General features: G+C 50.4%; 8 protein-coding genes across 11 annotated transcripts; 4 read left to right on the top strand and 4 right to left on the bottom strand.

The window, feature by feature from the left end:
* Positions 1 to 51: 51 nt before the first annotated feature.
* On the top strand, positions 52 to 4,258 carry FOXG_05720 (5-oxoprolinase (ATP-hydrolysing)). The gene is made up of 2 exons (XM_018384138.1): positions 52 to 3,308; positions 3,355 to 4,258. Exons 1-2 carry the CDS (start codon positions 201 to 203, stop codon positions 4,165 to 4,167), a joined length of 3,921 nt encoding a protein of 1,306 aa, XP_018241181.1. The 5' UTR covers positions 52 to 200; the 3' UTR covers positions 4,168 to 4,258.
* Positions 4,259 to 4,341: 83 nt separating this feature from the next.
* On the bottom strand, positions 4,342 to 5,512 carry FOXG_05719 (cytochrome-b5 reductase). The gene is made up of 3 exons (XM_018384137.1): positions 5,154 to 5,512; positions 5,029 to 5,106; positions 4,342 to 4,982 (listed from the first exon to the last, which is right to left on the bottom strand). The coding sequence occupies exons 1-3, from the start codon at positions 5,413 to 5,415 to the stop codon at positions 4,447 to 4,449; spliced, it is 876 nt and encodes a 291-aa protein (XP_018241180.1). The 5' UTR covers positions 5,416 to 5,512; the 3' UTR covers positions 4,342 to 4,446.
* A 3-nt stretch (positions 5,513 to 5,515) lies between these two features.
* On the bottom strand, positions 5,516 to 7,520 carry FOXG_05718 (uncharacterized protein). Its single transcript, XM_018384136.1, has one exon. It carries the CDS (start codon positions 7,410 to 7,412, stop codon positions 5,880 to 5,882), a length of 1,533 nt encoding a protein of 510 aa, XP_018241179.1. The 5' UTR covers positions 7,413 to 7,520; the 3' UTR covers positions 5,516 to 5,879.
* Positions 7,521 to 7,767: 247 nt separating this feature from the next.
* On the top strand, positions 7,768 to 11,647 carry FOXG_05717 (uncharacterized protein). Of its 2 annotated transcripts, XM_018384134.1 has the most exons (3): positions 7,771 to 7,823; positions 7,879 to 8,474; positions 8,525 to 11,647. In XM_018384134.1, the coding sequence occupies exons 2-3, from the start codon at positions 8,140 to 8,142 to the stop codon at positions 9,483 to 9,485; spliced, it is 1,296 nt and encodes a 431-aa protein (XP_018241177.1). In that variant the 5' UTR covers positions 7,771 to 7,823; positions 7,879 to 8,139; the 3' UTR covers positions 9,486 to 11,647. The 2 variants fall into 2 exon arrangements, with proteins under 2 accessions (XP_018241178.1, XP_018241177.1); XM_018384135.1 differs by having other exon boundaries at positions 7,768 to 8,474; positions 8,525 to 9,781.
* FOXG_05716 (lysosomal cobalamin transporter) lies at positions 8,398 to 11,761 on the bottom strand. Its single transcript, XM_018384133.1, has one exon. The coding sequence runs from the start codon at positions 11,437 to 11,439 to the stop codon at positions 9,652 to 9,654; it is 1,788 nt and encodes a 595-aa protein (XP_018241176.1). The 5' UTR covers positions 11,440 to 11,761; the 3' UTR covers positions 8,398 to 9,651.
* A 16-nt stretch (positions 11,762 to 11,777) lies between these two features.
* FOXG_05715 (uncharacterized protein) lies at positions 11,778 to 19,118 on the top strand (the record flags this gene model as incomplete). Of its 2 annotated transcripts, XM_018384131.1 has the most annotated exons (5): positions 11,778 to 14,055; positions 14,102 to 14,415; positions 14,462 to 14,635; positions 14,680 to 15,922; positions 15,972 to 19,118. In XM_018384131.1, the coding sequence occupies 5 exons, from the start codon at positions 11,778 to 11,780 to the stop codon at positions 16,448 to 16,450; spliced, it is 4,488 nt and encodes a 1,495-aa protein (XP_018241174.1). In that variant the 3' UTR covers positions 16,451 to 19,118. The 2 variants fall into 2 exon arrangements, with proteins under 2 accessions (XP_018241174.1, XP_018241175.1); XM_018384132.1 differs by having other exon boundaries at positions 14,680 to 16,287.
* FOXG_05714 (uncharacterized protein) lies at positions 15,568 to 19,878 on the bottom strand. Of its 2 annotated transcripts, XM_018384129.1 has the most exons (3): positions 18,666 to 19,878; positions 17,290 to 18,219; positions 15,568 to 17,238 (listed from the first exon to the last, which is right to left on the bottom strand). In XM_018384129.1, the coding sequence occupies exons 1-3, from the start codon at positions 18,690 to 18,692 to the stop codon at positions 16,933 to 16,935; spliced, it is 1,263 nt and encodes a 420-aa protein (XP_018241171.1). In that variant the 5' UTR covers positions 18,693 to 19,878; the 3' UTR covers positions 15,568 to 16,932. The 2 variants fall into 2 exon arrangements, with proteins under 2 accessions (XP_018241171.1, XP_018241172.1); XM_018384130.1 differs by having other exon boundaries at positions 15,568 to 18,219.
* On the top strand, positions 19,342 to 19,876 carry FOXG_19104 (uncharacterized protein). The gene has a single exon (XM_018399292.1). The coding sequence runs from the start codon at positions 19,430 to 19,432 to the stop codon at positions 19,742 to 19,744; it is 315 nt and encodes a 104-aa protein (XP_018241173.1). The 5' UTR covers positions 19,342 to 19,429; the 3' UTR covers positions 19,745 to 19,876.
* Positions 19,879 to 19,944: the final 66 nt, after the last annotated feature.

Here is a 19,944-nt window from a genome sequence, read left to right as displayed (position 1 = left end):
AATACCGGTGTTGGAGGCGATGATAGCGAATCCACTCCACTTACACATTGAGGGCGTGGGCGATATGTACCCCGGATTGTTTAATATAATACAGCTTCAAGTCGTCCAAGCTTGACCATGTCATCAAATCATCTTCATCTCAATCTCTCTCCCATCATTCACACTCTATTCCCCCCCTAAACCTCATCCTCATCCTCACAATGTCATCTCAAGGCATCCGCATCGCCATCGACCGTGGTGGCACCTTTACAGATGCATGGGCCGAAGTCCCCGGTCGACAAGAGCATATCGTCTTTAAGATCCTCTCAGTATGTCCTGATGAGTATGATGATGCTCCCACAGAATGCATTCGCCAGATCTTAGAGATCGCCCTAGACACAACAATACCCAAGGGCTCATTATTAGATCTTGAGCCGATTGAGTCCATTCGCATGGGCACTACAGTCGCTACCAATGCCCTTCTCGAAAGAAAGGGTGATCGCGTAGCCTTCCTTGCCACAAAGGGTTTCAGGGATGTTCTTCTTATCGGAAACCAGGCGAGACCTGATCTTTTTGATCTTTCGGTTCGTCGCTTGAAGCAACTTTACGAAACTGTCGTGGAGATTGATGAACGAGTCACCATTGAGGGCGCAAGCGAAGCTCCATCAGATGGCCCAATTGATGTTTCCTCGGATCCAGCGCTTGTCGTTGGTCAAACAGGAGAAGTTGTCAGGATCATGAAGAAACCAGATCTTGATGCTGTCCGCGCAGACCTTGAGGAACTTAAAGCTCAAGGCTTCAAGAACCTAGCTATCGGCCTCATGCACTCATACACATACCCCGACCACGAGTTGCAAGTCACAAAGCTCGCTGAGGAAATGGGCTTCAAAGTCTCCGCTTCCTCAGTTCTGCAGTCCATGGCCAAGTACGTGCCGCGAAGTCAATCGGCTGTCGCAGACGCTTACCTTACACCAATGACGTTCGCTTACCTGGACGGATTCCGCAAGAACTTCAAGGGCCAGTTGGAAGATGAGAGTGCGAACAAGCTCCTCATCTGCCAATCTGACGGTGGACTTACAAGCTGGTCCAAGTTCACCGGATTGAGGGGTGTTCTTAGTGGTCCTGCTGGAGGTGTCGTCGGTCTATCGAGGACTTGCTACGACGATGCTGATGGCACTCCTGTTTTGGGCTTCGATATGGGTGGCACCAGTACAGATGTCGCAAGATACTCGGGTGCATTGGAACACATCTTTGAGAACACTTTGGCCGAAGTGACCATCCAGACTCCCCAACTTGACATTAACACAGTCGCTGCAGGCGGTGGCTCGATCCTGTCCTGGGAGAACGGACTCCTCAAGGTCGGTCCCAGCAGCGCTGGTGCGAATCCAGGTCCTGCATGTTACGGCAGAGGCGGTCCCTTGACTGTCACAGATGCAAACTTCCTCCTCGGACGAATCATTCCCGACTTCTTCCCCCGTCGACTCGATCGCGATGTTGTGAGAGAAAAGTTCGCTGCTCTCACAGAGATCGTCAACAAGGAGAAGGAGGGTGGTGAGCCATTCACACCCGAGACTCTAGCATTGGGTTTCCTTGCCATTGCGAATGCGACAATGACACGACCCATTCGAACACTCAGTGAAGGTCGCGGATACGGTGCGTCGAGCCACAATCTGGGCTCTTTCGGCGGTGCTGGTGGTCAACACGCTGTCTTCATCGCTCGAGATCTTGGTATCAAGCGAGCCATCATCCCTTGCTACTCCAGTATCCTGTCCGCTTATGGCATGGCTCTCGCCGATGTCGTTGTTGAGAACCAAGAGCCTTCCGCTATCACCTTCTCCGAAGAAGTCGTCCCTGAGATCAAAGCCCGTCTTGAGTCTCTCTCTTCCAAGGGTGCCCAGGGTCTTGAGTCTCAAGGTTTCGACGCCAAGACTACTGAGCATGAGTACTTCCTCAACATGCGCTACCAGGGAAGCGATACCTCTCTCATGATCCCTGTATCAGAGAACGTTGGCGAGGCAGGCGTCGCATTTACTGCCAGACATACTCAAGAGTTCGGCTTCTCTCAATCGCGCAACATCCTCATCGATGACGTTCGAGTTCGAAGCGTAGGAAAGTCTCGCGTTCTCAACATCTCCAGCCCCTTCGAAGAGCTCAAGAAGTACCAATCCGATGGTCTAACTCCCGTCCCAACACCCATCTTCTCTCGAAAGATCTTCTTCGAGAATCACGGCTGGACCGAAACTCCCGTTTATGAGCTCAGGTCCATGAGTCCCGGCGTTCACATCACCGGTCCTGCGATGATCATCGACAAGACTCAAACCATTGTCGTCGATCATCTCAGCAAGGGTGTCATTCTTCCCGAGCATGTCATCCTCGAGGTTGACAAGGCTGAGAAGCAGAATGTTGCGACTGAGACTGTTGATCCTGTTACACTCAGTGTTTTCGGACATCGCTTCATGACTGTCGCTGAACAGATGGGTCATACCATGGAGAAGACCTCGATCTCTGTCAACATTAAGGAGAGATTGGACTACTCTTGCGCCATCTTTTCTGCTGACGGTGGTCTTGTCGCGAACGCACCTCATGTCCCTAGTCATCTTGGTTCCATGAGCACAGCCATCGCCTATCAGGCTCAACGATACAAGGCTGGTGAATTGAAGCCTGGCGATGTCATCATCAGCAATCATCCTCAAGCTGGTGGTACTCATCTTCCCGACATCACCACCATCACGCCTGTGTTCGATGATGAAGAGAACCCCAAGGAGATCATCTTCTTCGTCGCCAACCGTGGCCATCACGCAGACATCGGCGGCATCGTCCCTGGCTCCATGCCTCCCAACTCCACTGAACTCTGGCAAGAAGGTGCCGCTATCGAGTCCTTCAAGATGATCAACGAGGGTGTCTTTGACGAAGCCGGTCTTATTAAGCATCTCTATGACGAACCTGCTTCATTTCCCGGCTGCAGCGGTACTCGTACTCTGACTGAGAACATCGCTGATCTCAAGGCCGCTGTCGCTTCCAACCAAAAGGGTATTGAATTGATTCGGGCTCTTATCAAGGAGTTTACCTGGCCTGTTGTTCAGCTTTACATGCATGCTATTCAGGACAATGCAGCCCAGTCCGTTCGGGATCTTCTTAAGCAATTTGCTGCGAAGCATGAGGGCGGTGTTCTTGAAGCGACGGAGTATAACGATGATGGTATCCCGTTCAAGCTCAAGGTCACCATCGACAAAGAGACTGGAGATGCCGTCTTTGACTTTACGGGTACTGGACCCGAACACTCTGGTAACCTCAATGCGCCACCAACATGCTCATACTCCGTCATCATGGTAAGTTTCCCTTCTTCAATCATTGGCCATAGCTAAACTTCAATAGTACTGCCTCCGCTCCATGATCTCCAAAGGCGACATCCCCCTCAACCAGGGCTGCCTCAAGCCCATCAAAGTAGTCTGTCCCCAAAACACCATCCTCTCTCCCTCCCCCACCGCCGCCACAGTTGGCTGCACAACAGAAACATCCCAAAAGATCGCCGATCTCGTCCTCCGCGCCTTCAACGCCGCAGCCGCCTCCCAAGGAACAATGAACAACCTCAGCTTCGGCTGTGGCGGTACAGATCCCGTTACCGGTGAAGTCACCAAGGGCTTTGGATACTACGAGACCATCTGTGGAGGTGCTGGTGCTGGGTTAGGTTGGCATGGTGCCAGTGCTGTTCATACGCACATGACGAACACGAGGATTACGGATCCGGAGATCTTGGAGAAGAGATATCCTGTTATTCTGCATGAGTTCTCTATAAGGAATGGTAGTGGCGGTGCTGGAAAGTGGAGGGGTGGTGATGGCTGTGTTCGAGAGATGGAGTTCCGCATGCCTCTGCAGGTCTCTGTTCTTACGGATCGACGAGTCACGGCGCCTTATGGTCTTGAGGGAGGAGATGAGGGTCAGAGGGGGCAGAATATTTGGGTCAGGAAAGATCCTGTGACAGGAGCTATGAGGCGGGTTTCATTGGGACCGAGAAAGACGTCGCATTTTGCGACAGGTGATAGGATTATCATTCTGACGCCTGGTGGTGGAGGCTATGGGTCAGCTTCGGAGATGAAGGATGAGGTTGCTGTGCCGGAGAGGGATTCGAGATCGCTTTTGACTAATGGTAGCTTGGGAGTTAGGCATAGTATTGCTACTGGAAACTAGGTAGTTCTGTAAAACTGGAATTAGCAATTGTATGTTTACCTTGTCAGTCTGGTCATTGCCACTGGTTGAACTTGAGGGGTCACCGCCTGCCGATGAACGCAAAGGGGGTCCTTCATGGGTGGGAATGGCGTGATCGTGAAAGTACGATTATGAAGATGAGAATGCTTGTACAATGCGTTCTAACTCCTAATATACACCTTGATCAGAGTGGGATAACTATTCATCTCCCCAACCCCATGCAATCTTCACCAGTCATACTCTCTTCTCTACAACACCTTTTTAAAACTTGTGAATCTTCCCCTTCTCAATACCCAGCTCCCCCAAAACACCATTCCCCCACTTCCCAACAAGCGCCTCCTCCATAGCCGGCGGTCCACAAACAAAGACCTTCTCCGTCCCCTTCGGCACAACCTCCTCCAAAAGCTCCCTATCAACCCTCCCCTCCCTCATCGCCGATCCCTCCTTCGGTCTACTAACCGTATACTTGACACTAAACCTCTCTGGAAACTCTTTGGCAAAACCATCAAGCTCCTTCTTCAACAGAACATCTTCATCCGTGTTTGCGCCAAACACAAGAGTCATGCGGGTTTTGTCTTCAGGGTTACGTAGTATTCCTTGTGCAAGTTGGTAGATTGGTGTTATGCCGCAGCCGCCGGCAATGAGGGTTATGTGCGAGAAGTTGTTGGGCTTCCATTTGTAGCCGGGGAGGGTGGTGAGGATAAAGAGTTGGTCGCCTGGTTTGAGGGAGTGGAGATAGCCGCTTCCTTTGCCGTTGGGATATTTCTTGACCATGAGTTCTACATAGCCGGGTTCATCTACCCAAGTCAGTAATTACTTCAAGTTGGAAGGCGGGTAGCTTACCAGAGGGTGAGATGGGAGAGTAAGGTCTCGGTGTAGGAAGCCAAGATCCCTCAGGCCATGTGAACGTCAACAGAGCAGCTATACTCAGTCAGCAGTGGTCCAGATACCTTGCGCAGTATACTCACAAGTCAATGGGAGTCCAGAAATAGCAGTCTCTTGAGGCAGCTTGAACCGCAACCTCTTGGTATCATGCGTCTCATCCTCAGAACTATGCAACGGCAGCTTAACCGACGCAAACCCCCCCTTGAAAATCTTCTGCGCTTCACGGGATTCCGCTGAGGCTGTTCCAAACATCATTTTCGAACAGACTGCAATGCCAATTGCTCCAACCGTGAGTCCTGCGATGAGCGGTGCAGGGCGAGTTCGAAGAGGTAAACGAAGTGCCATTTTGTTGTCCGACTAAAAAAATAAAAGAATTAATTCTATCCAAGCTGAATAAAGGATTTATTGGTTTATACAGTAATAAAGATAATTTTTGTTTATGTGACGTGTTTTGTCCTTTTATACTCATTTCTTCCTCCAACGGTCTTACGGTCTTCTATACGGACATTCGTACATGTCCGGCGCGCGGTGGCGTGAGACGGTCCCGAACTCTATGAAACGGCGCCGAAGACATGAACAGGGTCCGGAATCTTCAACGGTCTTTTACCATGAACACGCGTTTCAGGAATTATCCGTTGCAGATTTACATGGGACCATAATCCTTCATGTCGATCATCTCGCGGTTCCGACCTCCGATGCTCTCTCAACCCGCCAACTCATCTCCAGTTCTTGTACAAAACACTCGAATCCCTGTTCAACGTTCTATGTCATTCATAATATTACACATACATAATACAAGTCTTTTCATATCAGACCAAATGTAACTTTTCATCCATGTCCTTCGCTACTTGTATCGACTTTGCTAAAACAACCTTCTCTCCGCTCGTCAATGCACTCGCTTTCGTTCCAACCATGCAACTCATTGCTTGCTTGCTTCCGCCTTTGTGCCACTTTTGATCAATCATCCAATGCGTCGGAACTTCGAATTCTGTTTGGTTGACGGCTTTGTTCTTAAGTAAACCACCGTTGTACCAGAGAAGTTTCTCGTTTTGGTCAACGTGTGCGATGACGAAGCTGCAGACGCGGACTTCTTTGTCATCGCGCTTGTTGTCCCCTTGTTTCTTCTCTTCTTCTGCCTTCTTTGCGGCGTCGAGTTCGGCCTTTGTTGGACTTAACCACCCGACAATGCCGCCGTAATGAGGTGAGAAGGCGTATCTGGATCCTGTAGCTTCGAAACCGATCCACCAACTCTCTTTATCGCCATACGTGATCTTGTACGTAACCTCATTACGCACCCGCTCCGAATTCTGCCATCCAATATGGAGGAGTCCAAGCAGAACGTCAAGTCTGGACTTGTCAACCACAACAATACCAGAATCTCCCTCTTCAGAGTATCGTTCCGTCCAAACAAGCGACTTTTCCGTCTCTGGACCGGGATGTTTGATCTGATCATGCCACCAATCCTGGCGATCCGCAAACCCATTCTTCCAGAGCAATCGATCATGGAAGAGTAGTGCACCAGTCTCTTTGAACCGATTTTGAAGAAGAAGATGTCGAGGATCCTGGAAGAATACTGCATCTGCATCGAGAAGAATGACCTGCTCGAAGCGACTAGCCAATGCAGCGAACGGTTTTATCGCCCAGCCGCCATCAGCGAGCTTTAGTGTATTGTCGTCGAAAACAGTAAGAACATCGAGCATTTCGATCTCGACTCCATCAGCAGCTTGTTGGATCTTTTTTCGTCCAACAGCGGATAAATCATCGTCTCCTGCGTATACAACTTGAATGGGGAGGGTAGTCTTGTGGACGCGCGTCAATGCTGCGACGAGATGGCATGCAAATCGAAGTGTTTTTTCGCCTGTGGGGATAACGATTCCAGCTGGTGCTTTATCAGACTTCACACTTTTGCTGTTGTACGAAAGACCAAGACGATCGTAGATATCGACGAGAGGCGGCGAAACAACCTGCTTCGAATTGAGCCAAGGAAACTGCTTTTCCAAAATTTGTCCAACAAGTTCCGCCGTCTCGTGACTGTCGTCTCGCCCTTCCAATTCCTCAATCCAAGATCGCAACAATTCCGTCCGTTGTCCAAGTTCTCCAAAATTCGCCTTCGGTTCGTCTTTCAATGGATAATCGAGAAAATATCGTGCGCCAAGCTTTATCGATTCAACACTGCGCGAATTCGAACTCGGTTTCGAAGTACTCTGAAAATTATTATTTGGGGTGTAAAAAGAAACATCGCGATAGTGATAAAGAACGCCGACGAAGAGCCATATCGACGCAATAGCTGCTGTGATCTGTATTGACTTTGCGCTTAGACGCAGCGATGGCATTGTAAGCATTGTGAAGAAGTGAATAGCAACATAACAGCAAAAGAAAGGATAAGAGGAAGACTGCTGGTTTATGTTTCCACGTCACCTTGGAATCTACATTCTCTAGCGCTTATTGACTTCAAGGGATCAGAGACATGGATTTTCCATTTTCAGCTGCATGGACCCATGGCAGGCCGCTAATCAAGGCACTGATGGGCAAAAATAGCTGATGCACGGCAGAGGCTTAAACTTTGGCGCCGCCCACGTTCCGAGCATGCGTAAGTCTTGGCTGCGACGCGTGTACGTGCCTCTGTGCGTTTAGATAGCGATTAGATTAGAGAGGCATCGGCAATTGACCATGATCAATGCATTCCATGATCTTTGACGACGACAAAATCGAACATAGTGGAGGCATTCACTTGTCTTATCAGTTGACTGGTCGTAGGTATGTCGTCAGTCAATGGGTGATCTTCATCTAAACCATCTCGTATTTGAGGCACCACAATCCTTCAGGATGAACTCCATTCCTGAAGTGACTGAAACCCAGCGCGTGGTTCAACTTGGCTATTGATGCGACAGGGGACGGAACCGACTCTGTACTGTATTTACCTGCGTTATTGAGGCAGGAAATGCAGTGCCTGGATGTGATGTGATGTTTGCAGCGGAGGGCAGGGATGTTTGTCGCATGGTCGCGCACATGCACCACATTGACGTGAATGCCGTCCTTCTATGACACCTGGGTAGGCCATAGGGCTGAATGTTTGATGAAGTCCGCTCTTTTTCGCTTAATAAAGATCGTGACGTGCATGGCTATACTTTCCCCTGTATAAGGCCCAGAGTTGAGCCTCAAGTTGACTCCTCAGCCAAGCCTGGGCGCAAACAACCCCGCCCCCGCCATCCTCATCTGAAGCTCACTTCGCTTCATCATAACATCTCATCAACAACATCACCCATCATAGCTCCATCATACAGACTCACTCTCAGCCCCCCGAGCTCACACGTTATGTCTAAAGATCTCGATAAGTCCCTACTTGACCGCCTAAATGCCCTTAGGGGCAACAGCGCAGGTCAAGAGAAGCCAGTATCAACAGAGTATATTACCTACAGACCTCAGATATCTACCCCAACTAACACTACCTTAGGATCAAGGTTGATCTCATTGAGCGCAAAAAGGAACCAACTCGAGATGATACACTAGCCGCTCGTCTCAAGTCCCTACGAGACCGTGGCGATGAACCTTCACCGGCACCAGCAACAGCACCAAAGACAACCCAACCACCATCAAGGCCAACACCCCAACCAGAAAGGATAACAAAGAAGGAATCTCCCAAACTCGAAGATGAAGAAGACGATTCCATCTTCCAAACAGACGATCAAACTCTAGAAGAGCTACTCGGCGATGTACAACCCGAAGAAGGCTTTAACCCTGAACCAGACGATGCACAAGTCAAAGCACTTCTAGAACAACTCGCGGACTCAATACCAAAGGATACAGAAAACGAGAAAGATAAGAAGGATGATGATTCGGATGATTCAGATGGCGAAGCTATGAACAAAGATGTCGATCAAGTCATCGCCCGCTTCCGCGACGAAGCAGAAGTCGAAGCAGCCCTCGCAAAGACCAAGACTCCCGATCCGGAATCTGAGTCTGAGCCCGAACAAACAACTTCTAAAACAGAAGATATCGCTCTTCCGGACGTTCCTTCAGATCTCGCCGAAATTCCTTCCTCAAAGCGCGCTGGAAGTGCTGATATAGATGACATAACCGCCCGCCTCGCTGCTCTACGCGCACCATCTCCCAATGAAGATTCCCTCGCCCTTCCGTCGGTACCTACGTCCAAACCTTCAGGCCAACCGGTGAATCGTCTAACCTCACGGACGAACTACACCGATGACGATGTGGAGAGTTGGTGTACCGTTTGTCTAGAAGACGCAACGGTGCGATGTCCAGGCTGTGACGATGACGTTTACTGTACACGATGCTGGTACGAGATGCATCGGGGACCACAAGCTGGCTTCGACGAGAGGAGTCACAAGGCTGTACAATTCACCAAAGATAAGAAGGAGAAGGAAAAGAAGAAGAAAGTAGCGTTGGGAGCATAAACCATTTCAATTTCAAGCTAGACCTCACCACCATTTGCCATTCCTTGCGTGTTAAAAACAGATACCCAAATATTGCGAAACTAAACTCCGAACCACCGTGTTGCCGCGCCAAAATCAAGATGCCCGCATCAATCTGAACTCACTCATACTATTTTATACGTGAACCTCAAGCAGCGGATTGTGAGCCGTTGCCGTTATTGGCAGACTCGTTTCCTGAGCTGCTGGGCTTTCCTCGTACATCCTGCCATGTTGCGCCGAATCGTCGGCCTGTAGAGGCAAGGAGGCTTTCTTCCTCATCGGCTTCGGCTTCTTCGTCCATCTGAGAAAGGTTGAGCTTGGGGGTGCGGAAGAGAGCTGTGACAAAGACGATGAGGAAAACGCTGAGGAAGGCGAATTGGGCCCAGAAGTCGACAAGACCGAAGAAAGGCCATGTGATTGTGATGCGGTTGAGGAATGTTGACATGACTGATGGTGTGCAGACGTCCTTGGCGTGCTTGTACTTGAGCGCTTCGGAGCAGGCGTGAATCATGTCCTTGTGGTTTCTGCAGTCTGGCTGATCTCCAGGATGTTCGGGCTCGTTGGCGCAGAAAGTCTGCGTTCCGTAGGTAGAGTATTGAGGAGCAACCAACATAGCGATACCGTAGTTGGTGGCCAAAATTATCAGACCCAACATGACAGTCGCAATGAGGAGAGCCTGAGGAGCTGTTCGACCCTTGCGGATCTGGAAGATGCGGACCCAGAGGAAGCGAATGCCCACGGTGGCAATGCCAGAGATGGAGCTGCTGAAGAAGAAAAGAACCAGAAGAGCCATGAGGATGTAGTCGACGGGGAAAGCCTTGGCGGACTTGACGAAGATGAAGTTCATGGGCTGGAAGACGTGGATCTGGCCAAGGATGTAACCGCACTTTTGCTTGCAAACCGAGTTCTTGGCCTTGTCAATGCCAGTGATGAGCATTGATACGAAGATGACGAGGGACAGAAGGAGGAGGAAAATTCCACCAAGGAGCTTGATGGGGCGGAAGACAGCGCAGACCTTGAGCCAGGCTTGGTAGATTCTGCTGCGACCTTCACCCTGAGCCTCAGCGGCAAGTCTTTCACGTCGGACAAGGGTTTGTTCCTCTCTAATCAGAGCATCGAGCTCGCGCTGATCCTTTCGAGACATGCCCTCTTGTCGGCCAGCATTGCGCATCTCGATCTGTCGCTGGCGTTCGCGGTTCTGTTCAAGCTGGGAAGCGGTTGTCTGATGGAGCTGAGGGGCTGAGATTGAAGGTGCCGCCTTGATGAACGAGATGGGGAGAAGGGCAAGACCGGCGCCGGTGTAAACGACGTAGAGCAGTGTGCCAAGGGTGAGCAGAAGACCCAGTGCAAAGGTGAGTGCCTTTTCGCCATGGTTCTGAGCAACGAGCTTCTTGAAATAGTCGAGATCCCAGTGCGACTGAGAGCTATCGCCGGCGGCGGGGACGAAGAAACCGAGTAAGAACAGAACGACGACGAATGCGACGAAGAACAGGGTGTACTTGGCAGCGGCCAAGAAGCGGCTGCTCAAGGTTCGGCCCTCCTCTTCAACCTCGATCTCGTCATACTCCTCATGCCAGAAGTAGGCGAAAGGAATAACGATCAGACAGAGGAGAGCATCGAAGCTGTACAAGCTGTAGTAGACAACCTTGAGAGTGTAGAGGATACTGTCGATGCGTTCGGGAGTAGCCCAGTCCTTCTTCGCGCCCAGTGTTGCAGAGGCAGTCGCGGAGACGAGGGCAATGTCGACAGGGAGTAGTAGAACCGTAGCGAGTAGAGAAGTCAAGCTGATGATGGCGACAATGCTGACGACGGCGGAACGTTCGCGGGGTGTTTGCCAGGTGAATGTTGTGATGATAGCTGCTGCGAAACAGAGGACAACAGCGACAGCATAAGCGACCCAGATCAAACTGGTCTGGACGAGGCCTGCGTGGGCCATTTTGGATCAAATTGAAAGACTGTTGTTGCAAATGATGATCAACAAGCAAGTCGAAGTGAATCCGCTAGACCAGGTCGCGACGTGGCTTGGGATGTTTTCTCTCTAAAGTAGCAGATCTCGGGGATTTTGAAGGGAGATCAATCGATCCCAAACCAGGGGTGACGTCGCTAATGAGTCGATCTGTGTAGCAACGTGATTAACTTTGATCAATCAGAGAGAGGGAAGTTTCGTAGAAAAACAAGATTCCGTGGCTTCGATCAGAAATGGTCAAGCTCTAGCTTGAAGCTGCCGATGTTTTCGTGACGCAATGTATACGCTAGCGTTTGTGCTAAGTGGAGATGCTCTGCCTCACCCCTGGAACATCGACTAAACCATTATCGATTGGCCAGGGTGATCCGGAAGACGGAGGTCAATTATCCGTTGGAGCTTTGAGCTCTACTCTTTTGGGCCAAACATTCAATAAAGCAACATCGCGAACGACTCGAACGAACTCAACAAAGCAACCAATTTCTCGGTTACAAAAGAATGGTCTCGCTGAAATGCAGGCCTACACCGAGCTTGCGGCTCCCTCAGCCGTCACACACTCCTTGACTGTCTCTCTCACTTCAGCTACAGCTACCAATCTCGTTGTCGCAAAAGGTTCCCTACTCCAAATCTTTACAACAAAGGCCATCTCCGCCGAATTCGATCCCGAGAACCAACCTGCCCAGACAACAAAGCCTGAACCCGAATATGATCACCGCGCGAACGACGATGATGGACTTGAGTCTTCGTTTCTTGGCGGCGAGTCAATGCTTGTCCGAACCGATCGCACGAACCTGACGAAGCTAGTCCTTGTCGCGGAGCTTCCACTATCCGGCACCGTGACGGGTTTGGCCAAGGTCAAGACGAAGCATTCGAAATGTGGAGGTGAAGCTCTCTTGATAGCCTACAAAGCCGCGAAACTATGTATGGCAGTATGGGATCCCGAGAAGAGCAACCTCGAGACCATCTCCATCCATTACTACGAGAAGGAAGAGCTACATGGCGCGCCATGGGAGGTTTCTTTCGACGAATATACCAATTACCTCGAAGCCGACCCCGGCAGTCGATGCGCCGCCTTCCAATTCGGCTCGCGCAACCTCGCGATCCTACCATTCAGACAAGCGGAAGAAGACTTGGAGATGGATGATTGGGATGAGGATCTCGATGGGCCACGACCCGTCAAGGAATCTACTACAGTCGCCAATGGAGATAGCGACACATTAGAACCAGCGTATACACCATCTTTTGTCCTCCGTCTTCCGCTGCTTGATCCCAGTTTACTTCATCCCGTGCACTTCGCTTTTCTGCATGAGTATAGAGAACCGACTTTTGGTATTCTTTCGTCTAGCCAAGAGCGAGCCCATTCTCTTGGTCAGAAAGATCATCTTACGTACAAGGTCTTTACGTTGGATTTACAGCAGCGAGCTTCGACTACTATTCTTTCAGTCACTGATCTTCCTCGAGATTTGTTCAAGATCATCCCGTTGCCAGCACCTGTTGGTGGTTCGTTGTTGATTGGAGAGAACGAACTGATTCATGTTGATCAGTCTGGCAAGTCCAATGGCGTGGCGGTGAACTCAATGGCTCGACAGATCACCTCATTCAGCCTAACAGATCAAGCGGATCTTAACCTGCGATTGGAGCACTGTATCATTGAGACACTATCCATCGAGAACGGCGAGCTCTTACTAGTTCTCAACGATGGTCGCATTGGAATAGTCACGTTCCAGATCGATGGCAGAACTGTCTCTGGTCTTACCGTCAAAATGGTCGCAGATGAGAACGGAGGCAATCTTATCAAGAGCCGCGCATCGACAGCGTCGAAACTTGGCAAGAATGCGTACTTCGTGGGTAGTGAAGTTGGCGATTCTGTGGTGTTGGGCTGGACAAGAAAGATGGGACAAGAGAAGAGGCGAAAGCCTCGGCTTATCGATGCGGAGATTGGGCTAGAAATGGATGACCTGGATCTAGAGGATGAAGACGACGAGGACGACGATCTGTATGGCACCGAGTCTGCTGCCGCGAAACCGGCTCAGGCTCTCAATGGTGGGGGTAAAGCGGGCGAGTTGAGCTTCCGCATTCACGATACCCTGCTCAGCATCGCCCCGATCAAGGACTTGACACCTGGCAAGATATCGTTCCACCCTGACAGTGAAGAAGCAACTCTGTCACAGGGTGTCGTTTCGGATCTTCATCTTGCCTGCGTCGTCGGACGTGGAAAAGCCGGTTCACTGGCTATTCTCAACCGCAACATTCAGCCCAAGATCATTGGAAGGTTCGAGTTCCCCGAAGCAAGGGGTTTCTGGACCATGTCTGTTAAGAAGCCAATGCCAAAAGCTCTAGGTGGGAATGTTGGTATGGGTAATGAGTATGAGACATTTGGACAGCATGACAAGTACATGATAGTCGCTAAGGTCGATCTCGACGGTTATGAGACATCAGATGTGTATGCTCTTACTGGCGCAGGATTCGAGACTCTCAAGGACACTGAGTTTGACCCAGCAGCTGGATTCACTGTTGAAGCTGGAACAATGGGCAAGCAGATGAGGATCATCCAAGTCCTCAAATCTGAGGTTCGATCATACGATGGAGGTAAGTCGCTTGCTTAGATGATATTCGCACATACTGACAATTCTAGATCTCGGCCTCACTCAGATCCTGCCGATGCTCGATGAAGAAACCGGCGCTGAACCCCGAGTCACCAGCGCCAGCATTGCTGATCCTTACCTCCTACTCATCCGCGATGACAGCAGTCTTATGTTGGCACAGATCGACAGCAACAATGAGCTTGAGGAGGTGGAAAAGATGGATGCTACTCTGCAGAATACTAAGTGGCACTCTGGATGTCTGTATGCGGATACAAAGGGTGCTTTCCAACCGAATGCCGGCGACAAGGGTGCAGAGACTGAGAATATCATGATGTTCTTGCTCAGCTCAACTGGTGCACTACATGTAAGTCCCAGTCTTGCCGATTGGAGATCAGCTACTGACTGAACAGGTATACGCGCTCCCCGATCTCTCCAAGCCCGTCTACGTTGCTGAAGGTCTCTGTTACGTCCCTCCTCACCTTTCAGCAGACTACACGCTACGACGTGGTTTAGCAAAAGAGAATCTCCGCGAGATTCTTGTCGCTGATCTTGGCGACACCACATCTCAATCTCCATATCTCATCGTGAGTTTCTCTTCACCCTCACTGAACTTCTCTAACATGACCAGCTCCGCAACCAAACCGACGACCTCACAATTTACGAACCTCTTCGCCATGTAAGAGAAGGCGGTGAAACCAGTCTCTCCGCCACTCTCACCTTCAAAAAGACTTCCAACACAACATTAGCCACAATTCCCGTCGAGACAGAACAAGATGATGTCGAACAACCACGCTTCGTCCCTCTCCGACCATGCGCAAACATCAACGGCTATAGCACCGTCTTCCTCCCCGGCCCTTCACCAAGTTTCGTCATCAAGTCCAGCAAGAGTATCCCCCGCGTCATTGGTCTTCAAGGCCTCGGCGTCCGCGGTATGAGTACATTCCACACTGAGGGTTGTGATCGTGGTTTCATCTACGCCGATGACAAGGGCATCGCACGGGTTACTCAACTCCCACCAGATACCAACTTCACTGAGCTCGGTATATCAGTCAAGAAAGTCCCTCTGGGCGCTGATGTTCGCGGCATCGCATATCATCAAACTACAGGTGCATATATCGCAGGCTGCATGATTAGTGAACCCTTCGAACTCCCCAAAGACGACGACTATCACAAAGAATGGGCCAAGGAAACACTTACTTTCCCACCAACCATGCCCCGCGGCGTTCTCAAGCTCATCAGCCCGGTCAGTTGGACCGTCATCCACGAAGTCGAGCTTGAATCCTGCGAATCTATCGAGTGCATGAAAACACTACACCTCGAAGTCTCAGAAGATACAAAAGAGCGTCGCTTCCTCGTCACAGTCGGTACAGCCGTCTCAAAGGGTGAAGACCTCCCCATCCGCGGGCGCGTCCACGTCTTCGATATCGTAACCGTCATCCCCGAGCCCGGCAGACCAGAAACCAACAAACGTCTCAAAGCCATCGCGCGCGAAGACATTCCCCGCGGCGGCGTAACAGCCATATCAGAGATCGGCACCCAAGGCCTCATGCTCGTCGCGCAAGGGCAAAAGTGTATGGTGCGCGGTCTGAAGGAAGACGGGTCACTTTTACCTGTTGCTTTCCTCGATATGAGCTGCCACGTATCTACTGCGAGGGAACTACCGCGTACGGGGTTGTGTCTCATGGCTGACGCGTTCAAGGGGGTTTGGTTTGCGGGATATACTGAGGAACCGTATACTTTCAAGGTCTTGGGTAAGAGCCATGGCCGGTTACCGGTTCTGGTGGCGGATTTCCTACCGGATGGTGAAGATCTGGCTATTATTGCTGCGGATGCGGATGGTGATCTACATATTCTCGACTTTAACCCCGAGCGTGAGTCCTCTCCCTTTCCCCTGATTCTTGCGATACTAACAAACTACAGATCCTAAGTCTCTTCAAGGCCATCTCCTCCTCCATAGAACCTCATTCTCCGTCTCCCCCAATCCCCCCTCAACAACACTCCTCCTCCCGCGAACCCTTCCACCCTCTCATCCCCCTCCCCAAGATCCTCCACACATCCTCCTCCTCGCCTCTTCATCCGGCCACTTGGCAACACTCGTCCCCCTCCCTGAAACAACATACCGTCGTCTCCTCTCCGTAACAAACCAACTTCTCCCCGCACTTACACCACACGGCGGATTGAACGCCAAAGCGCATAGATTACCAGATGGTATACGACCTGTGGGTGTAGAGGCAGCTGGTGGAAGGACGATTGTGGACGGCGCTGTTTTGGCGAGGTGGGCTGAGCTTGGTGCTGCGAAGAGGGCGGAGATAGCGGGTAAGGGAGGATATGATGGTGTTGGGGAGTTGAGGGAGGAGCTGGAGGGTGTTTTGGGATGGAGTGGATTGTCGTATTTCTAAATGTCTTGGGCAAGAGTCATAAGTGGTGTTTGTTGATAATGTAGTTTGGGAATACATGCATAGCATTGCAATGCAATCTAAGTGTTTGAATCTTCGAACGCTGAATATCATGGTTTATTTCTACGTTCCCTTGTGGCCATTCTAGAACACCATGAATGTCAATAATTGCGTCTTTTCAAGGAGTGGCAGTACAAACACAGCTGTATACATGCTGGGACCCATCTACAAGCCAAAGAAAAGAACAAAGAAAATGAGTAGTAAACGACTTTTGTTTTCCCAAGTCTGTTTCTTCCGTAAATCTGAACAGGCCATAACCCAAACATATATCCTATAGCGCCTGTCTTATCAAGTCTTGACTAATCTTTATCGTCACTACTCGCCCAAGAGTAAGAAACCTTCTCCCGTATAAATGAATCCCAGAAAACGCCAGTACCAATCCAAGTTATAATCACATGAAAACTATATCACAAAGTTGAAGGTATCTACTCGGCCTCTACCTTCTTGCGTCGCATGCTGCCAAAACGTCGTCGAATACCGTCGCTCAGACGGTGTTTGCCTGTCGAGTTGTTGCGGCGAATGTCAGTACCGTTTGAGAATTCGGGTGTTGTTCGTGGATTCTCGCTGAAGCTGCGGTTGTGGCTAAAGGGTGGGCGTTTGCTGCCTCGCATGTTTGATGAGAGTTCGTACTCAACGGGTTCACCTCGGCGGAAACGCTTTTGCTCCTTCAGGTCCTTCTCATAAGTGTAAGAGGGCTCGCCCTTGCCCTTGAGGTCATCAGGATGGTATTGCTATTCAGGTCAGTAACTATTTAATGATCGCATCATAGAAATGTCACTTACAATGCCATCCCAACGCTTGTATGCGCCACCAACAGCGTCAGGTTCTCTCATGAGATCAGCACCCTCTTCATAATTTATGGTGTTGCCGCTAATGTCCCGCTCGCCGCTAGGAATATCAGCAGTGCCTTGGAGCGGCATCTTTTTGAGCAAAGCATCTTGAATGTTTTCTCTGGGAGTAGCGCGAAGAGCTTCTCGGTTCGAGTCTTCAACAGCAGCAACGGGTGAATACATCTTGTTGCGGTTGCGGCTTGCCAGGGTGGCGTCATAGGGGCCGCCATGATGATACATCCCGCCAATGGTATCCAGAGCATCAATTGTGTCTGCCATTGGCATTTGCTTGCGACGAAGATGGGGGGCGCGATCGGCCGCGCGAGCCTCCTTTCTAAGGATGTCGAGAGGTCGGTGAGACATGTCGCCTGGGTATCGTTGGATCAGTGAACGTTGGCGTGAAACTCCGCAGTTGCTGGCACTGAAGCTGCGATTGTGTGAAACTTGAGGTCGATTACGCGGAGGCGGAACTCTAGCACTGGCCGATCGATTGATAGAGGAACTGAATGGGTCGCGACGAGTATCGGATGGACCTGGGGGAGAATCCGGGGGAGATACAGTCACTGATGGAGCTGAAGATTGACGGCGTGCAGCTGCAGCGTCGGAGAAAGGGTTCGAGGAATGAAAGCTGTCGCGGGTTGGGCTGGCAGATGTTGGTGGAGTAGGATAGCTGCCTTGGCGATGTCTGTGACTCGAATGACTTGGTTTATGCCTGTGCTTTCTCTCGGGAGAGCGGTCTCTGTTTGAGTTTGAGTTCGAGTTTGAACTTGAGCCTTCGAGAGAGATGTTTCGAAGTTGAGCAGCAAGATTGTGAGATGCGCCGATACCGGTGTCTTGGTTTGGTTCAATATCGTTTAATGGGTCAAGAATATAAGCCTTGGCCTATGCAATTGAGTTAGAATGTTTGCAATGAAGGAAATGGTAAATAAAAGGTTGAAGTGAGTGATTGCGCGAAGATATTGTGTCTATGTAAGTGGTCTGCCTTTTAGAACGTCATCAGGCTTGCGTGGACTGCGGGCTGTGGTACAGCTACGTATGAATAAGGTTGCTTGGTCGTCTACTTGGCAAACACCAAGAAAACAGCCATGCAACGTCAAGATTGGAGCCCGATGCAGGGATCTGCATTGACGCAACAAATACAGCGATAAAGGGTCTCGCTGGGGCCCTGACGTTGTTCCATCATTGGCAGGGTTGGGATGACGTTGGGGAGAAGCGGACAGAAAGTGATCGGCCCTGACCAAGAAACAGAAGACAAAAGACTGGGGCATGATGGACATTGACATCCATGAGCTAGGTATCCTAGCTCAGGTAAGGGTCCAAGAACTTACCCATTGCTTGTCGCTTGAATCCTTCATTGTGACGACTGCTCTGGAAGGAAGAAATGGGTTCTGGGGAATTGTTTAGTCCCCCGAAAGAGTCGTCGGGTTTGTTGAGTCGAGAGCCGAGGCGGAATGACAATGGTGGTCGACTGAAAGAAGCGATGCGATGGCGCCTGCAAGCAAATCGTATTCGAAAGAGATGATGATCGCGACTAGTACTTCTGGTTAATAGTCTAATGCGAATTCGCTTGGTTGTTGTCGGGTTCGATTCGATTGTAGATGCGACGTATCAAAGTGATTGACTGATTGATTGTGTTTCGGTGTAAGGGACAAAGTTTGGGGGAGAAAAGACAAGGGACTGGGACAAACAAGGTGGGAGGAGATGCAGCTCATTTATCAACAACGGAAGGCACAGCACGCACAGCCTAATCCTTTCAAGACAAGGAGAAGTAGCTCTTTTCTTCTTAGCTACATAAGGTACAGGACAGGTACGGCAGGTACAAGGCAAAGAAAGTGAGGTAGGGTTGTAGATCTCTGAGCGGTCTCGTCCCCTCCAATCCATCATGCGCCCATTCAGAGTCTCATGGGGGGCACCGTAGTGCATCATTTAGCGGGGAGGGGCACTTCCCGTCCCCCTCGTGATCCAAATAGCACCTTAGACATGAACTTGTCCACGCCATTCAAACTTCAGCCGCTCCATCCGCTTTCTGGCTCAACGCTATTGACGCCTCTTCAAACGGATCAGGGACTTTCCAGGTAAAACTGTTCATCTCATGTTTCCATCTTGGGCAGTAGAAGCCAGAAAACATGGAGTAGAGGCCCAAAGGCACCCCAGAGTAGTCACACTCAATTCGGTCCCGCACGTCAATGTCATTGTCAATGTCATTGTCATTGTCATTGTCATTGCCAAATGTCAATCACACAAGGCCCGGTCGATCGGCCTTCCTCAACTTTCCTCTCCCAATCGCGGCACTCTCGGAAGTAATGGTTTGAGACGACGTCAGCTACACGAGGTTTTGAAGCCTCAACGCGCGTCCCATCAAGAAACCAAAGATAGACTAAAGGGCTTAGCAGTGGAGTGGACGTAGGTATAGCATGAAGAAGAAGAAATGATGGAATGCCAGCAGTGAGCAGTTGAACAGTCAATGCATGAACAAGGGAACCTCGCCATTTGATCAGCCACCTGATGCATCAAAAACCGTAACCAGCATCTCGGTCACTGCATGCAAACCTTGTCTAAAAGGGTCTTCGCCTAACGAGCTCGCTACTGCTTGTAGGGACTTTTTAG

The sequence above is a fragment of the Fusarium oxysporum genome, chromosome 2, assembly GCF_000149955.1.
Source record: "Fusarium oxysporum f. sp. lycopersici 4287 chromosome 2, whole genome shotgun sequence".
Classification (NCBI taxonomy): domain Eukaryota; kingdom Fungi; phylum Ascomycota; class Sordariomycetes; order Hypocreales; family Nectriaceae; genus Fusarium; species Fusarium oxysporum.
The sequence above is the reverse complement of the archived record's forward strand: the minus strand, read 5'-3'. Positions and strand labels throughout refer to the sequence as shown.